At 37.4% G+C, this 15312-nt stretch overlaps 1 protein-coding gene across 4 annotated transcripts in view; it reads right to left on the bottom strand.

Annotated features, from left to right (window-relative positions):
* The window catches only part of LRRIQ3 (leucine rich repeats and IQ motif containing 3), a 206482-nt gene that overhangs the window by 89510 nt on the left and 101660 nt on the right, over positions 1–15312 (bottom strand). For 3 of the 4 annotated variants that reach the window (XM_039224202.1, XM_039224205.1, XM_039224203.1), the window contains one exon: positions 1169–1346. In XM_039224202.1, the coding sequence (XP_039080133.1) occupies positions 1169–1346 (178 nt within the window). The remainder of the gene's footprint in view (positions 1–1168; positions 1347–15312) is intronic. The other variant, XM_039224204.1, reaches the window with a different exon arrangement.

Raw genomic sequence — 15312 nt, 5'->3', positions numbered from 1 at the left:
AGTGTCCTCTGCATCAAGTACATAAAAAAGTATGTGACATCCCTGAAACCAGTGAGTTGGTATTCTACATAGAGAGCCAAAAGACACTTCATATGAACTTTATACTTTTATAGAGCATGTCATCTAGGGCAGACTAATATAATCGGCACTGTGTGCTACTGAGGAAAAAGTTTTGAAGGGGATACATTTACCTTTTAAATCTATATTTTTATTCAGTGGATAATTGATGTGTGTTTTAAGGGCTTGAAGATGTTCGTCTGTTATTTATAAAACACATGTCCTCAATAACACTGAAATCAGACAAATGACGGTCTGGACCTTTTGTAGTCTTTTCTAATCATTAATAAAATGGAAATATTTATAGTGCAAGCCACTTAGAAACAGGTCTGTGTGAAGGGGTTTATTTATCACAAACAGTGCATTACACCTTATTAAAAGTTTGATCTAGTTAATTATACTAGAATGTCAAGTATTACATATTTAATGTCAAAAAAAACCCAAGCCTCTAAAGATAAAAGAAGTTTTTGTTTTTTTGCACAAACTCTGGTGTCAGAAGACCTGGAGTTAGGTCTTAACAATGGCCCTGAAATATGTGGCTTTTGGTAAGTTAGTTAACCTGTTAGAGCCTTAGTTTTCCTATTTATAAAAATGAGATGAAAACACCTATCTTACAGTTCTTTGGAAAATAAATTACAGAACACATGCAAAATATCTAGCAGAGTATAGTAGTAATAGGCAATAAATAAAGTTTCTATTTCCATTGTGTCTTCAAAGCAATACATAATTTATCATAAAACACTGAATGAATATTATACTATATATAGTATCATCAATCTTCAGTAAGCTAAACATTTCTTTGTTCTCAACTGCTATGAAGAGATTTTACATTACTATTAATAACTATTTTTAATAGGTCATATGAGAAAATATATACAAAGGCATAAAATTGTAAAATGGTTGTAAGAAGAATAATGTACTATCAAATTATATTTATGCTGTTATTACATGACTTTTCTTACATCAAGAAAGTCTCAAACAGACTATTAACAATATAATGGAAAATATTTAAAGGAAAATGAAGAAATTTTGACTAATGCTATGTAAATAATAACTATAGTATCTTAAACAGAAATACTTTAAAGATAAGTAATAAACTAACTATACTTACATGTCTCCAAAGTGCAAGTTTTCCTGTTGTATTAGTTTCAGGCTGAAAAAAGAGATGCTTAAAGAGACTGTCTTCATATCCTTTGGGTATAGAAATCCACTTTGTTTCACATTCACCAGTATATTTTTCCTGATGTTTTTTATACAACAAGGGGCTGAATATAAGAAGGGGGATTTCACTTAGTTTTTTTGCCATTAAAAAAAAAGAGAGAGAAAACTACTCATGAATTCACTTACATATTTAGAAAACATGGTACTAAATTTAATGTAGTATTTGTTTTCATATTTCTATTATATAAAAAACTACTTAGGCACTAAGGTTTACACATCATCAATCATCAAGGGATGAATGGGTGCTGAGAAATCACTAGCGATACGAATCCACAAACAATTCTGTACTCATGTCTTGCTACGTATTTTATCATAGAATGGCGAGGAGAATATGACTAAATTATCCACAGCAATATAAGGTAATCATTATGAATTCTTTTTATTATTCTTCTCCAGTAAAGAAGTAACTTTTTATTCTCATTTAAAAACTATTCTAGAGCAGTACTGTCCAACATAATATAATGTATGCCATCAAATAATTTTAAGTTTTCTATTAGCCACAATAAAAAATGTAAATGAAATAGATGAGATTAATTTTAATGTTTTATTTGAACCAATATATCCAAAATATTATCTGATAAATGGCATCAACAAATTAATATAAAACTTAATTTAAAAATACTAAATATTTCTCCTGTAGAATCAAAAACAAGGGAAGAATGTCCCCTCTCATCCAACCTACTTAACATTGCACTGGAAGTCTTAGCGTAATAAGGCAATACAAAGAAAGCCATGAACAAATCTCAGCTTTGAATACAAATGCAAAAATTCTAAATATTAATGAAAAGAATCTAGCAATATAAGCAAAGTATAAGAACAATATGGTCAACCATTACAAAGCTTATTATACAAGCAAATTAATGGAAGAAAAATGCCTGAATATACAAACAGATGTAGAAAAGGTATTAGATGAGATTTAACAGCCAACTTTACTTTAAAATTTTTGTAAGAGAGGATATCAGAGTAAACTACTTCAATATCATGGAGGCAATTTACCAAAAAATCAGTAACATTTATCCTATGTGATGAAATAGTAAAGTCATTTAAATTAAAATGATGAACCAAGCAGGAAGATTACAGTTATCATTATTATTAATTAGCAGAAGTAAAACAAAATTAAAAGGAAAGCATTTTTTTCCATTTTTCATATTTTAAAGAGGGCTCCATCTATTTATTTCTTCATGCAAAATGCTTTCACTAGTGATCTAAAAATTAGGGTAAAATATATTAAGAGAATAAAACATATAATGGCTTATGGCTTAAATAACATAGGAGTTTACTTTGATCTAATGATGACCAGTGTAAGCTGGGTTCAAGCCCCATGTCAAGCTCTGTGCTGACAGCTCAGAGCCTGGAGCTTGTTTCGGATTCTGCATCCCCATCTCTCTCTGTTCCTTCCCCATTCATACTCTGTCTCTTTCTGTCTCTCAAAAATAAATAAAAAATTGTTTAAAAACAGGAGGCAAGTATATACACTTGGCAGGTTTGAAAAAGAAGGAAGTCACTGGGATGGACAATCATCAAGTTTTGAGCAAAAAAGCAGCTTTGAATAGAATCACATTGGGGAAACGATTTCTGGAATATGGTTGTGAGGAGTTCTGTGGATCCTCTCCTCAGTGAAACAACCATTTAAAATCTCTGGATATTGTCCTAAGGGCATACAGCAAATAAACTATTGTTCATGGAAATCAATTAAATCTTAGTAAGAACAGTGAGACACTGCTGAATTTAAACAATTCACCCACTCTTTTCTCTCTCCCTCCCCCAACCCAAGTTCAGACTAACAGAAGTTGCACTCCAAATAGTTGAAACCAAGAAAACAGGATCCCTTCCCTAGCTGGTCCCAGTTGAGGCCTACAGTAACATTCCAAGAAATACCCTAGCCTGAATCCATGTTTTAGAGAATCTATTCTCAGCAAGAATGTCTGAGAGATCGTGGACTTCCTTCCTCCTCTCAGAATTCACGTATAAGGCAGAAACTCTAACCCAGGTGCAATAGGTAGAGAATACTGGAACCCTGACAGCCCTTGCCCTCAGCAAGCGGAAAACAATTAAAAGGAGAAGGGTGCCTCCAAGAGAGTAGAAAGCTAAACTGTAAACCATCCTGAGGTTTACCAGAGAGAACCAGGAGAAGGGATAGCTAAGAGGAGCCCTTCTGGGATCTGAAAAGCCTGCAAAAACTGGCCTCAAAGATTACTTTTATAAAGAACCCAAATTTAAAAGATCACACCATGGAGCAATTTATTTCCCAGAGAATTGCTGAAAATAATAGAGTAGTTAGCTGGCAATTAATGAAAGCTAATAATAGTTGTGACATCAAGGAAGTGCAGAACAACTCAAGAGAGAAATCAGAAAAAGAGACAAAGAAAGGCCTACTAAAATCACTGTCATGCCAAGGCTGACTGCACCTGGCTGAAGGTTTGCCCTCTAAGAAGCAATATCAGAGGCTACCCAGTGCAAGGGAAATAAACTTTAATACAAAAGTCTACCCAAGTTATTAAACAAATAAATAAGGCCTGGGTGAGACATTCAGTGTCAAGAGTGGTTATAATATACTATTTAAAATATCCAGTTTTGGGGGCACCTGTGTGGCTCAACTGGTTAAGTGTCCAGCTTCGGCACAGTTCATGATCTCATGGTTTCATGGATTCGAGCCCTGCATCAAGCTCTGTGCTAACAGCTCAGTGGCTGGAGCCTGCTTTGGATTCTGTGTCTCCCTCTCTCTCTGCCCCTCCCCCACTCACATTTCATCTCTCTCTCTTTCAAAAATACACATTAAATTTTTTTAAATGTCCAGATTTCAACAAAAAATTATGAGTCAGACGAAGAAAAACAAAAGTATAACCAAAGAATATTTCTTTGAAACTGCCTTTGAAAGGGTACAAATGACAAACATAACAGATAAATACTTCAAGGCAACTGTTATAAATATGCTTAAAGGAAATAAGCCTCAAATAAGTAAAGCAATGTATAATGACAAGGCCTTTTCAAATAGAGATTATTAATAAAGACATAGAAATTATAAAACAGAACCAAATGGAAATTCTGTAGTTGAAAAGTACAGTAACTGAAAGTTTTGCTAGAGTAGTTCAAAGATTTGAATTGGAAAAATAAAAAAATTTAAAAAAAAAATTGAAGAGGTAAAGATCATGCTGATAAACAGAAAATAATAAAGACAAATGAGCAGAACCACAAAGAAATGTGGAGTATAATTAAGTCCATCAACACATGAATAATGGGACATAGCAGAAGAAAATGAGGAAAAAGAGAGAAAAAATATTAGAAGTGTTAAAACATTCTGAAATCTGATGAAAAACATTAATCTATACATCCAAGAGCTCATAAACACTAAAAGTACAATAAACACACCCAGACACATTATAGTAAAATAGTAGAAATCCAAATACCAAGGTAAAAAAAAAACACAAAGGGAAAATCCTGAAAACAGCAGAAGAAAAAAGACTAGTCACTTACAAGGGAACCTGAATAAGATTAACTGCTGACTTCTCAGAAGAAACAATGGAGGTGAACAAGTACTACTATGACATAAAGTACTAAAGAGAGGAGGAAAAAATCTTTCAAACAAGAATTTTATGTACATCAAAACTATCTTTTAAAACTAAAAGTGAGGGGGGGTGACATCACCAAGATGGTAATATATGTCTTTCTTGACTTTGTTCTCCCACACAAGAACAACTAACAACTATTCATGGACAAAACACCATTGAGAGAATCCCAGAACACAGAGGAAAGGCTGAAGCCAATATACCACAGAGCCCAAGACAGAATTCATTAGAAGGGTAAAAGGAGTGGCTACATGTGAACAGCAATCCTCTTCCTTTAGGCCAGTGCAGCACCACGCTGAGAGGTCTCCCCTGAGCCCACAGCTCTGTCAGCGGGGAAGAGAGCCTAGAGGTAACATCCAGCCCCTGCAGTGTTGTGCATCACTTTGTGGAAGTTTCTACTCTGGTCTTACACTATGGGGATTACAGGAGAGTCTGTGGTGCTCAACTACTGGGAATCTAATTGTGATAAAGCAGGGTGGGACCAGCACTGGGATCCTGGCAGACTGAATTCCTACCTGTAGAGCCCTTACAGTAGTCCAAAACATTTTTGCTCATTTGCGGAATCAAGTCAGTGGCATAATATGACCAAGGACCTGGTAGGGTACAGGTCTGTCTCATTTAGGTAGTCAGTCAAACAAAGAGGTTTACTGGCCCTGGAAGCTGGTACACCCATGCCAAAGAGCTAAGTCATAGCCCCATCCCTTTAGAACATGGCTCCTGGGGGCTCCTGGGTGGCTCAGTCGGTTAAGCAGCCGACTTCGGCTCACGTCACAATCTCACCGTTTGTGGGTTTGAGCCCCGCGTCTGGCTCTGTGCTGACAGCTCAGAGCCTGGAGCCTGTTTTGGATTCTGTGTCTCCCTCTCTCTCTGACCCTCCCCTGCTCACGCTGTCTGTCTGTCTGTCTGTCTCTCTCTGTCTCAGAAATAAATAAAACATTAAAAAAACAATTAAAAAATAAAGAACATGGCTCCTGGTATCATCTGACAGTAAGGGAATACCAGTGCTCAAGCTGAGAGGTAGATGGGCAGAGCTGATCACCCCCAGAGTAAATGCAGCACCCAGTATACAGGGTTCACTGCTTTGCCCAGTCAAAGGAGTTAATTCATAGCTTCTTTACTGCTCACTGTATGTTGCAAGATCTGAGGGCCATAAATGTTACTATGGAAACTATGGGCTTTCTTCAACCAGGGCTCCCATCCCCTATAGCTGTACTGGATAGATATCAGATAATTGTGAAGTTTGTTGACCAGGCCCTTAAACCAGTTAGACAGGCTCATGATAACCTTTAACACAAGTAGATTATGGGCTGCACACTTAGTGTTCTGTGTTAACTCCGTGCGGTCCCAGCCAATAATAAAGACTCCCTTAATTCAGCTTCAGTGGTCTCGGTTGGTCTCTGTGTATCTCAGCATAATATTTTGGAGGTCTCAGAGAGATTATGGAGACCCCAGACCTCCAAATTCCTGTCTCATTCGCCTGCACCCTCCCTGGCTCCTGAAGATGTCCTGGGACCTGAGGAAACACTCTTGTCTTTCCTGCCACCCCCAAAACGGCCCCAGTTAATCAGTGGGAGTCACCTTTCTAAATCTCCAGAGCTAAGTCAATCTACCATCTGAATTCTGAATGCACATGTGCTTTTGTCTGGGGGATTAAGTGGAAGGCTGGACACAGCTACTTCCCACCCCAGGGTGCACCGAGACGTCAGTGTGGCCACTTCTGTAACCTGCAAACATGTTTTATGTCCATGTCTGTACCTGTTTTGTCCTGTTGTCGTTGTCATTGTTTTTAGTCTCATCTGTAGGAATTCTGTGAGAGGGAATGTAATAACCTCTGGTGTGTATGTGAGTGTGAATGTGCGACTCAGTCTGGCTTGCTTGCCGGGTTCGATTCTGACAGATAAAATCAGACTGAAGAGGAGTTAATGCTCTCTGTTCCTCTGCATAGTAGATATGAGGGTTTCTCACTCATTCATTTCCCAAGTCAACAGCTATAATTGGAGCCAACTGTGGTTAGTCTACCTCGGGATGGGGACTTTAAGGAATATTCCCAAGCAGCTGCCGAGACTCCTTTTGTTTTGGGGAAATTCCTTGTCTTCTCCAGACTGACATGGACTGCCTAACAAAAAAAAGAAACCTGGATTCTGTTCCTCTGTCTGAGCTGACAAAATTTAAAACTGGGAATTCTCTTTTTCTGCCCCCTGCTGTCACCTTGCCTCTTCTGCCTTCCCTTCCCCCTCCTGTTTCTGCACCAGCTTGGGTGTGGTCTACATAACTGTTTCCTATGCCATCCTCAGTGCCTTGGGCACATTGGCTCCTCTTCCCACCCTCGAGGCCAAGGAGCAAAATGCACTTCCATGGAAATCTAGGTCTTGATTACTGAACATAGGTTTGGGCTTTTTAACTTCCTATTGCAGAGAAAGTAAGGCTATTTGGACCCATTGGAAAACATGGTTTGTGCTTACTTGGTTCCTGAATTTACCATCTAGAAAATTCTTGTATAAATACCTCTCAGTTGGAGACTAAGATTTCCTAAGAGTTAAAATTCTTCTACTGTACTTAAGACTGATGGAAAATAAGGAAAGCAACCCTGTATATAGGAAAATGAGAGATATGTAAGAAAGTAATTTTGTCCTAAATGAGACTGATTGTTTAGAGAGAAATGGCTTTGGGACAAAGTTTAAAGGCAAAGGAAAATTGTAGAAGGTTCATGAAGGGAAATCTTTAAAAAGGAATTTTTTGTGTGCTCAGGATAGACTAAGGTTGAGATGAATGGAATTTTAAAAGTACCCTGGTATAAGGTTAAAACTCTGCTCTTCTCTCTGTTCATAAGACAAAGTTTTCTTGGATTGTAAATCTGCTCTTGATAAGACAATGTAAACAAAGGTTTTCTCCTTTGTCTGCCAAGAAAACCAAAAGTTTTAGGCTTCATCTTTATCAGATCTTTGATTGCTTATTCAAAGGATGAGGGTCACCCCTTTCAAAAACATAGAGGTGTACTTCACAGATATATAACCAAAGGATTCAGCTCTTAAAGTTTCAGGCATTGCCCCATGGACCCATCACTCTGGAGTTAAGTAGGCCAACTCAGAAGAAACCTCAACCTGGCAAGGTGTTCCAGATCCAGTCAACCAGCTTTAACTGACCCTCAAAAGGACACTGGCCCCTGAGATCTCCAGCCCTGCTCCAGCCACACCCAGGAAGCTGGCTGGTCTACGCACAGCAGAAGCTTGAGGAATCACCTGTCTGATAAGATAAACTCTCCTTACTCCTTGCCCAGAAAGCTGGGGAAACAGCAAAAAGTTCTTGTTTACACTCACCTTCCTCTTATGTTCTGTTGGTATTAATCGCCTCTAATCTAGACCCCATTTGTAAGAGCGGGGCTCATGGAAGATTCTGTTAAACTAATCCTTCCTTTGTATGATGATTATGAGTTACAGGGTGTATAGGAGGTTAATTCTGCTCTCATGTCCAAGGCGATTCATTGAAGCTCTAATATTGGGCATTAGTGCACTGATCGCCATCATAGGGTCTGTGGCTGCTTCCACTGTCTCCCTTGTCCAGGAGGTACACACAACCCAACATATTGACCAATTAACTAGAAATGTCTCTTTTGCATTGGCCACTCAAGAAATAATTGACAGGAAATTGGACACTAAGTTTAATGCCTTAGAAGAGGCAGTACTGTTTATTGGAAATGACTTAAGTTTTCTAAAATCTCATTTGGCTCTTCGACGTCACAAGGAGTATAATTGAATCTGTGTTACTCCTCTCCAACATAATGATATCATCCACACTTGGAAGAATATCTAAAATCACCTACTTGGTATTTGGAATCATTCTAATTTTAGCATTGATGTCCAAACCCTCCATGAACAGATTCAGGCTATTAATGCATCCTCTACCTTTGTCTCTTCTTCACAGGTTGCAACCTCATTTCTACAAGGGCTACAAAATTTCTTTAGTGCTCAGGGACTAAATTCTCTCCTGACAAATGTTGGCATGGTGGCCGGAATGTTGGTGCTTATTTTGTGCCTGGTTCCCTGTATCTTCAAAATAACTAATCGAAGCCTTTACAGGGTAAACGTTGAGCTGCACGATCTTCTTTTACAAAATAAGAAAGGGGGAGATGTTGGGAGCCATTCTGAGCCTACTAGTCGAGAAAACTCCTGGTGAGGTTAAAGCAAGTTTGCACGGTCTCTTGCCAATCAGATGACTACCGACATCTACTCCCACTCAATTATTTCTGCTTGAGCACTGACCCCTAGGGTACCTTGTTGATCAATATCGGGAGTGACTTGTCCCCTTATTCCGGCCCTGGTATGATGATTGCACCTTGTGAAGGAACTTATTGTGGGAACTTCTTCTTCTGATTATGGGAACAGACATCGTGTTTCCAGAAGGTCCTGTTTCCCTCCATACTTTCCCTTGAGCTATGAACAGGCTAATGACCCTTACTCATAAAAGACATGTACAATTCTGTTTCTACCGTTGCGTTAGTCCAAGATGTTCATACAGCTCAACATGTAAATCAACTAACCAAAAATGTCTTCTGTGCCCTAGCTATTCAAGAAATCATAAAAGTAGACACAAAGGTAAATGCACTTGTAGAGGCTATTCTACATATTGGGAAATAAGCTAAACTCTTTAAAGGTATGGTTGGCTCTCCGGTGCAATAAAGTATATAACTGGAAAATCAAGTCTTGCCTGGAGACAAAGAGCCTAACCTAGAGAGAAGGACAGAAGATAAGTTAGTACATACACCTTTGCTAACTGATGGTGTAGAGCAGCCCCTTCCCTAAGGCCTACATTGCACAAACACCTTCCTTTACCCTGGCAGCTGTGATGAGGATGGATAAGAGTATCTACAAACCTATGACTTAAACTTAGCATTATTAAAATGTGAACACCTTGTTATTTTCTGTTATTCTACCTCACTATAATTGGGGCAGTTCTACAAGAAGACTTCTGTAAAACCTGTTTCTGTACATTTTCCAAAAATATCTTATCACAGAGTATCCATTGTAAAAATTCCATTTCCTGATGCCATGTTAACATTTGACCTATAAATAAAGACACCAAAACCGACAGGACAGAGATGCCTGCCTGGTGATCAGAAAGGATCTCGGGGCTCTCTCATTCTCTTTCACCAACACCGTCCATCCTTCAGGGACCCCTGGACCTGTCGGAGCTGGCGCAGTCTCCGACAACTGTAGCTCCTGGCCTCTCCCATTGGGAAAGCCTGTTTAAGAAAACTGAAGAGTTGTCTAAGGTGAGTCCACACATAACCCCACCTACTGCAGAGCATGATTCCTGGCCCCATCTGACAGGAAGACTGGTGATAATACTCAGAAGCCTCTCTGTGACCTACCAAAAACAGCAGCAGGCAAGTAATGCTGACTGACCCCAGAAGAAAGCCAGTAGTCCTTGTTCAGCCAGGGAGCTTGCAGAGTGGGCAGTTTGAGTCAAGGCCATAAACAAAGAGACTTACTTCCTTGGAGCTGATTCTCCCACTACACCTGGGCAAGGAAACTAATTTGTAGCCCCACTCATTGCTGAATACAGATTTCAGCCTGCCCAACCACAGAACCTTACCAGAGCACACAAGAAGCTATGTAGTCCATCCCATAGCTCTACTTATAGTGTCACTTGAACAGAGAACATAGCTCACGGCCTTCCCTATTTGCAGAGCAAAACTTGTAGCCTCACCTGACTAGGATATTCAGTCACACTCTTGCCTGATTCAGATCCCTAAATAATGAGATGGGCAGGTCCTGACTCCTATTCTACTGTCCTGTTAGAGCAGAGACTTCTGCCTGGCTTCTATGGCTGCTGCCCAGGGGATACCCTTTGATCACCAGGATCTGGTGGCTGGGAGTTGGGGAAAGAGCTTGTATTCCTGGGTCTCAAGAGACTATAACAATCAGAGAGACAGTTCTTGGCAGATTAGCACCCACAGAACACTACACAGATAACAGACAGAAACGCATCCCCAGACTTTTTGTAAAAGAGACCTACTTGCTAGTCCTGGAATTTCAGATATAAGAGCAGACTACAGGCATGGCACACACCTGAAGGCCACTGAAGCCCTCTCAGGGAATACAGGTTTAGTTATTCCATATTTGCCTTTTCCCTCTGACTCACTACAACTTATATTTATCTTCCAGAAAGGAATTTGTGTACTCATCTGGAGTCAGTATTATTGCCAGTGCTACCAGGGGATATATCCAGATCACCAAGCTCAAGGGCTAAGCAGAATTTATGATTGCAGTCCTACAGTACAGTACATATTTGATTCTTTAAAAGCTACTGCCTAAGGGACACCTGGGTAGCTCAGCCAGTTAAGCATCTGACTCTTGATTTTACCTTAGGTCATAATCTCACAGTTCATGAGTTCGAGCCCCACATCAGGCTCTGCACTAGCAGCATGGAGGCTGCTTGGGATTCTCTCTCTCTCTCTCTCTCTCTCTCTCTCTCAAAATAAGTAAATAAACACTAAAAATTGAAAGGTGCTGCCTTAAGGTCCAGCTTCCAATCAGCATCAACCTAGATGTTGAATGACATACTCCCCTTTTGGACACTGACTGGTCTTGGCACACACTCAACTACTGGGAGCTACATAAATAGGCTCTTTGAATAATCACAAAGGTGTGAAAGACAACCAAGGGCTAGGGCAGGGTTGAAAAATAAGGTTCATATCTCACACAAGTCCAATCCTTCAAGATTAGAAGAGGTAGCTATTTCATCTAATACATAGAAATCAACACAGGGAGTCAAGCAAAATGTGGAAGCAGAGGAATATGTTCCAAATGAAATAATAAAGTAAAACTTTGGGGCTTAGGGGAGGAAACATTAACAAAATGGACATAAATAATTTACCTGACAAAGTTCAGAGAACTGGTCACAAGGATGCTCATCAAACTCAGGAGAAAAAATAGACTAACATGGTGAGAACTTCAACAAATAGAAAATATAAGAAAGTTCCAATCAGAAGAACTCAATAACTACATTGAAAAATATACTAGATTCAATAACCAACCAGATGAAGCAGAATAAAGGATCAGTGAATTCAAACACAGGGCAGAGGAACTCATCCAATCAGAGCAGCAAAAAGAAAAGAATGGAAAAAAGGTAAATAAGGATTAAAGAATATATGGGACAATGTCAAGCAGGTAAACATTTACATTATAGAAGTCTCACAGGAATGCAGAAAGAAAGGGGCATTAATGATATTTGAAGAAATAATGGTTAAAATTTCCCTAATCTGGGAAAGGAAACATCCAGATCCAGGAGACACAGAGAATTCCAACTAAGATTAAATGAAAGAGACCCATACCAAGACACATTATAATTAAAATTATAATTAAAATTCTTAAAGAATTTTAAGAAGCAGGTTTTTAAAAGCAGCAAAAGAGAAACAACCTGGTATGTTTGAGGGAGTCCCTATAACATTATCAGCAGATCTTTCAGCAGAAACTGTAGGCCAGAAGGGAGTGGTATGATATACTCAAAGTGCTAAAAGTAGAAAATTCTCAACTGGAATACTCTAATCAAATGTATCATTCAGAATTGAAAGAGAAGTAGAGAGTTTTTCAGAGAAGCAAAAGCTAAAGGAGTCCATCTCTGCTAAATTTGCCTTACAAAAAATGTTAAAGGTATTTCTTTATTCTAAAAAGAAAGGTCATTAATTAGTGACAAGAAAAAACAATAAAAACATGAAAGTACAGTTCTTACTGGTAAAGGTAAATGTATAGTAATGGTAGTAGATTAATCACTTATACAGCTAGTATTAAGGTTAAAGATAAAAGAAGTAAATATAATGGTGACTACATTAATTAGTTAAGGAGTGCATAAGATAAAAATATAAAATGTGACAATAAAAACAAAGTGTGTTGAGGGAGAAGAGTAAAAATGCAGGAACTTAAAATGCTTTGAAACTGAAGTTATCAACTAAAAATAAGTTATTTTAAGTTGTTATATTTAAGCCTCCTAGTAACCATCAAGCAAATACCTATAGCAGATAAACAAAAGATAATGAGAAAGAAACCTCAGCATATGACAAAAGAAAGTCATCACAACGCAAAGGAAGAGAGCAAGAGAAGAAGAATGAACAGAACTACAAAACAAAACAAAACACCCCATAAAAACAATTAACAAAATGTCAGTAAGTACTTTAAGGAGGGCACTTGTTGGGATGAGCACTGGGTGTTATATATAAGTGATAAATTACTAATTCTACTCCTGAAATCATTATTACACTATATGTTAACTAACTTGGATCTAAGTAAAATTTTAAAAATTAAAAGCAAATTTTATTTCAAAAAAAATAATTAATTAAAATGTAAATGCACTAAATTCTCCAAAAGGCATAGAATGGTAGAGTGGATTTTTAAAAGACAAATCTATATACTGCCTATAAGAAACTCACTTCTGATGATATAAGATTGAAAGTGAGGGGATGAAAAAGGTATTCAATGAATACCTAGATATTCAACTGAAAACCAAGAGAAAGCTGGGGAAACTACACTTATTTTGGACAAAACAGACTTTAAAACACAATGTAGTGAGATATAAAGAAGGGCATTCCATAATGATAAAGAAGGGGATATATCATGTGTAAATACTTATGTCCCCAACATAAAAGGACCTAAATAAATAAAACACAGATTAACAGATCTAAAGGGAGAAAGAGCAAAACAATAATAGTAGAGGGCTTCCATACCTCCAGTTACACCAATAAATAAACCATCCAGACAGCAAATCAATATGAAAACATCAACCTTAAATAAAATGTTAGGCTAGATGAATTTAACAGATGTATATAGAATATTCCATCCCAAAGAAATACAATACACATTTTTCTCAAATACACAAAGAATATTCTCTAAAATAAATCATATATTAGGCTACATAAGAAGTCATAACAAATTTAAAAGATTGGAATCATATCAAGTATCTTTTCCAATCACAATGGTATAACACTAGAAATCAATTACAAGAATAAAACTGGAAAATTCACAAATATTTGGACACTAAATGACATGCTACTGAACAACCCAAGGGTCAATGAAGAAATAAAAAATAAAGTTAAAAATATATGGAGTCAAAATAAAATGGAAATACAATATACTAATACTTATGGGATATAGCAAAGGCAGTTCTAAGAGAAATGTTTTTAACAATAAGTGCTTACCTCAGAAAACAAGAAAAAAATCTCAAGTAAACTAAGCATGCATTTCAAGAAATTAGAAAACTAAATACAAATGAGCCCCAAATAGTAAAAAGAATGAAATAACAAAGATCAGAGCAGAAATAAATGAAACATAGACTAAAAAGACAACAGAAAGGATCAATGAAACCAATAACTGTTTCTTTGAAGACACATACAACACTGACAAAACTTTATGTAGACTCATCCAGAAAAAAAGAGAGTACTCAAATAAAATAAAAAATGAAAGAGGTGTTATGAATGATACCACAGAAATACTACACATAGTAACAGACTACTACATTTAAAGGCTAATAAATAGGTTAGCCAAGAAAAAATAGATACATTCAAAGCAACATATAACCTTCTGTGACTGAATCTTGAAGAAACCAAACATTTGAACAGACCAATCACTAGCAAATAGAATTTGTTTTTTAATGTTTTAATGTTTTATTTATTTCTAGGGGGGAGGGGAGACACAGAATTGGAAACAGGCTCCAGGCTCTGAGCTGGCTGTCAGCATAGAGCCTGACGCGGGGCTTGAACCCACGAACTGTGAGATCATGACCTAAGGGAAAGTTAGACGCTTAACTGGCTAAGCCACCCAGGTGCCCCACTAGCAAATAGAATTTGAATCAGTAATTTTAAAGTTTGACAAGATGGTTTCCCTAGCAAGTTATACCAAACATTCAAAGTAGAATTAATACCAACCCATCTCAAACTATTCTAAAAAAAAAAAAAAAAGAAGTCTTGAGGAAACACTTCCAAACTCTATTTATAAACCCAGCATCATCCTGATACTAAAACCAGACAAGGACATCATAAGAAAAAAAAATTACAGGCCAATATTCTTGAGGAACATATATGCAAAACCCTCAACAAATTATTAGCAAACTGAATTCAACAATACATTAACAAGATTAGATACCATGATCAAGTGTGATTTATTCCAGGGTTGTAATTATGGTTCAACATCTGCAAATCAATCAAAATGATACAAAACAGTCACAAAGCAAAGGCCAAAAGTCATATGGTCATCTGAATTGATGCAGTAAAAAACATTTCACAAAATTCAAAATCCTTTTATGATAAAAATTCTCAACATAGTAGGTATAAAGGAAATGTACCTCAACATAATAAGGGCCATCTATGACAAACCTACAGCTAACATCATACTTGATGTTGGAAACCTGAAAGCTTTTCCTCACAGATCAAGAACATGACAAGGATGCCCATTCTTGTCATCTTTATTCAACATAATAC

Source organism: Hyaena hyaena, unplaced genomic scaffold, assembly GCF_003009895.1.
Source record: "Hyaena hyaena isolate Hyena2069 unplaced genomic scaffold, ASM300989v1 scaffold_1553, whole genome shotgun sequence".
In the NCBI taxonomy this organism is placed as follows: Eukaryota; Metazoa; Chordata; class Mammalia; order Carnivora; family Hyaenidae; genus Hyaena; species Hyaena hyaena.
The sequence above is the reverse complement of the archived record's forward strand: the minus strand, read 5'-3'. Positions and strand labels throughout refer to the sequence as shown.